Below are 1,906 nucleotides of genomic sequence, written 5' to 3'. Positions count from 1 at the left end.
TCAGATGATAGAGGCTCTTCTGGGAGACTATTGACCCCACTAATAAGAGTATAATCCTAGTTAACCAAGATCACAGTTCAAAGCTAGCCAGAGCAGACAAATCTGGTAGACTCTATCTCCAATAAACCAGCAAAAAGCTGGAAGTGGAGCTGTAGCTCAAGTGTTAGAGCACCAGCCTTCAATAAAAAAGCCAAGTGGGAATATAAGATCTTGAGTTCAAATCCCAGTACTGGCACATAAAAAAGGGAGGAAGGGAGAAAAAAATGAAATAAATACTTGCTTCCAGCACTTTTTACTTATCTCAGTTTCTTTTTTGAGATGACTAGACTGAAGTTAAGTGACGTGGAGTGAATTGTTTATAAGAGGAGAAGCAGGGATTTTAACATGGACAGTCAGACCCACAGTGGACTGTCCTTTTCCTGTATCATCCTTCCATGAACATAAATAGTTATTTTACATCTAGACTGACGCATGGGAATAATTGGCATAAGGAAAAGAAAACTGTCTCCTAACTGTTCCTGTTTTTATCTTTATCCTTTTATCTTTACTGCAGAAGAGACTGCAGTGTATCCAAGATGGAGACCTTTGTTCTGCTGCTGCTTGGCCTGGGGCTGGTTCTTACAGGAGCTTCTGGAAACATATTGGAGATAATGAAGGAAGAATTTGCAAAGGAAGAAATGCAATCTTCTGTGGCAAAAAGTGGCCATTTGGAACAGACTGTTGAGGTATTAATGAACTTCACCCTGTTCGATCAAAATACCAGCATGTCCAAGGTTTTTCCTTCCTCGCTACTGACATTCAGAAGATCGCATTTTAACACCCCCAAGGGAAACATTCTGGGTAACCATCAAGAATGTTGCAACATAACAGTCTGGAGGAAACTTTTAGAAGCTAATAGGTCCTGCAGATTGAGAAATAACTTTATCCCTGGCACCATGGAAGTGACCCACCATGGCCACACGGCCCCTGGATGCGAGTGTGGACAGAACCCCATCATGAACATCTGGGAGAGCCCAGAAGTGGAGAATACTATGTGCCAGCTCTCTACGGGCAGACAGTCCAACAGGTGCCAATACCACAGAGTTACCTCGCTAAAGAAGATGTTCACGGTGCTGACAGGTCATTCTCTGATGAGCTGGTTAGTTAGTGGTTCTAAACTGTAAATGTTCCAGTACTTTGAGACTTGGGTCTGTATGAAGGACATGCTCATGCTCATCATTGTTCCTTTCTTTCTATGATTCACCCCCACCCCTAGGTACTCTAGAAAACCCCATTAAGTATATTAACTGGAAGACTGGAAAAAAAAACCTCAAATGGAATAATTCCATTAAAAAATTTGTAACTGATCCCATAATGTGGATGCATTTTTCACTTTTCTCTGTCTGTCTGTCTCTTTTTCAAACACACACACACACACACACGCACGCACACACACACACACACACACACACACACACACACACACTCCTGAACCAAACTGAATTCCATCCTAGCTCCACTATAAAGCCAAAAAGCTGAGTTAATCTAACTGAACAAAATTAAAGACAGAAAGTCTGAATTAATATAGCTAATCAAACTTTAATTGTACTGCTAATGAGATCATTCAGAAAGGTAGTGAATGAGGGTGGAAGAAACTGCTGCTCTTCTGTGCATCACTGTCCACCCATGTGGGAGTTGCCTGTCCTCTAGGCCCTGCAAGAGGCTAAAAGACCCTTTGATTTAGCTGCTACCCTTAGTGCCTACAGCTCAAGGGCCTGTAGTGTCCATCCTTCCCCCATAGATGGGTGTACAGGCTGCTATAAAGAGAAAAAATAAAATTCTTGTTTTTGCTGTTGTTGGTGGTGGTGGTGGTTGTGGGGCTTGAGCTCTGGGCCAGGGTGCTGTTCCTGAGCTCTTCAGCTCAAGG

General features: G+C 42.6%; 1 protein-coding gene across 1 annotated transcript; it reads left to right on the top strand.

The window, feature by feature from the left end:
* The first annotated feature begins 575 nt into the window (after nt 1–575).
* Rnase11 (ribonuclease, RNase A family, 11 (non-active)) lies at nt 576–1,163 on the top strand. Its single transcript, XM_013035701.1, has one exon. The coding sequence runs from the start codon at nt 576–578 to the stop codon at nt 1,161–1,163; it is 588 nt and encodes a 195-aa protein (XP_012891155.1).
* The last annotated feature ends 743 nt before the right edge of the window (nt 1,164–1,906 follow it).

The sequence above is a fragment of the Dipodomys ordii genome, unplaced genomic scaffold (genome assembly GCF_000151885.1).
Source record: "Dipodomys ordii isolate 6190 unplaced genomic scaffold, Dord_2.0 Scaffold218, whole genome shotgun sequence".
Taxonomy (NCBI): domain Eukaryota; kingdom Metazoa; phylum Chordata; class Mammalia; order Rodentia; family Heteromyidae; genus Dipodomys; species Dipodomys ordii.
The sequence above is the reverse complement of the archived record's forward strand: the minus strand, read 5'-3'. Positions and strand labels throughout refer to the sequence as shown.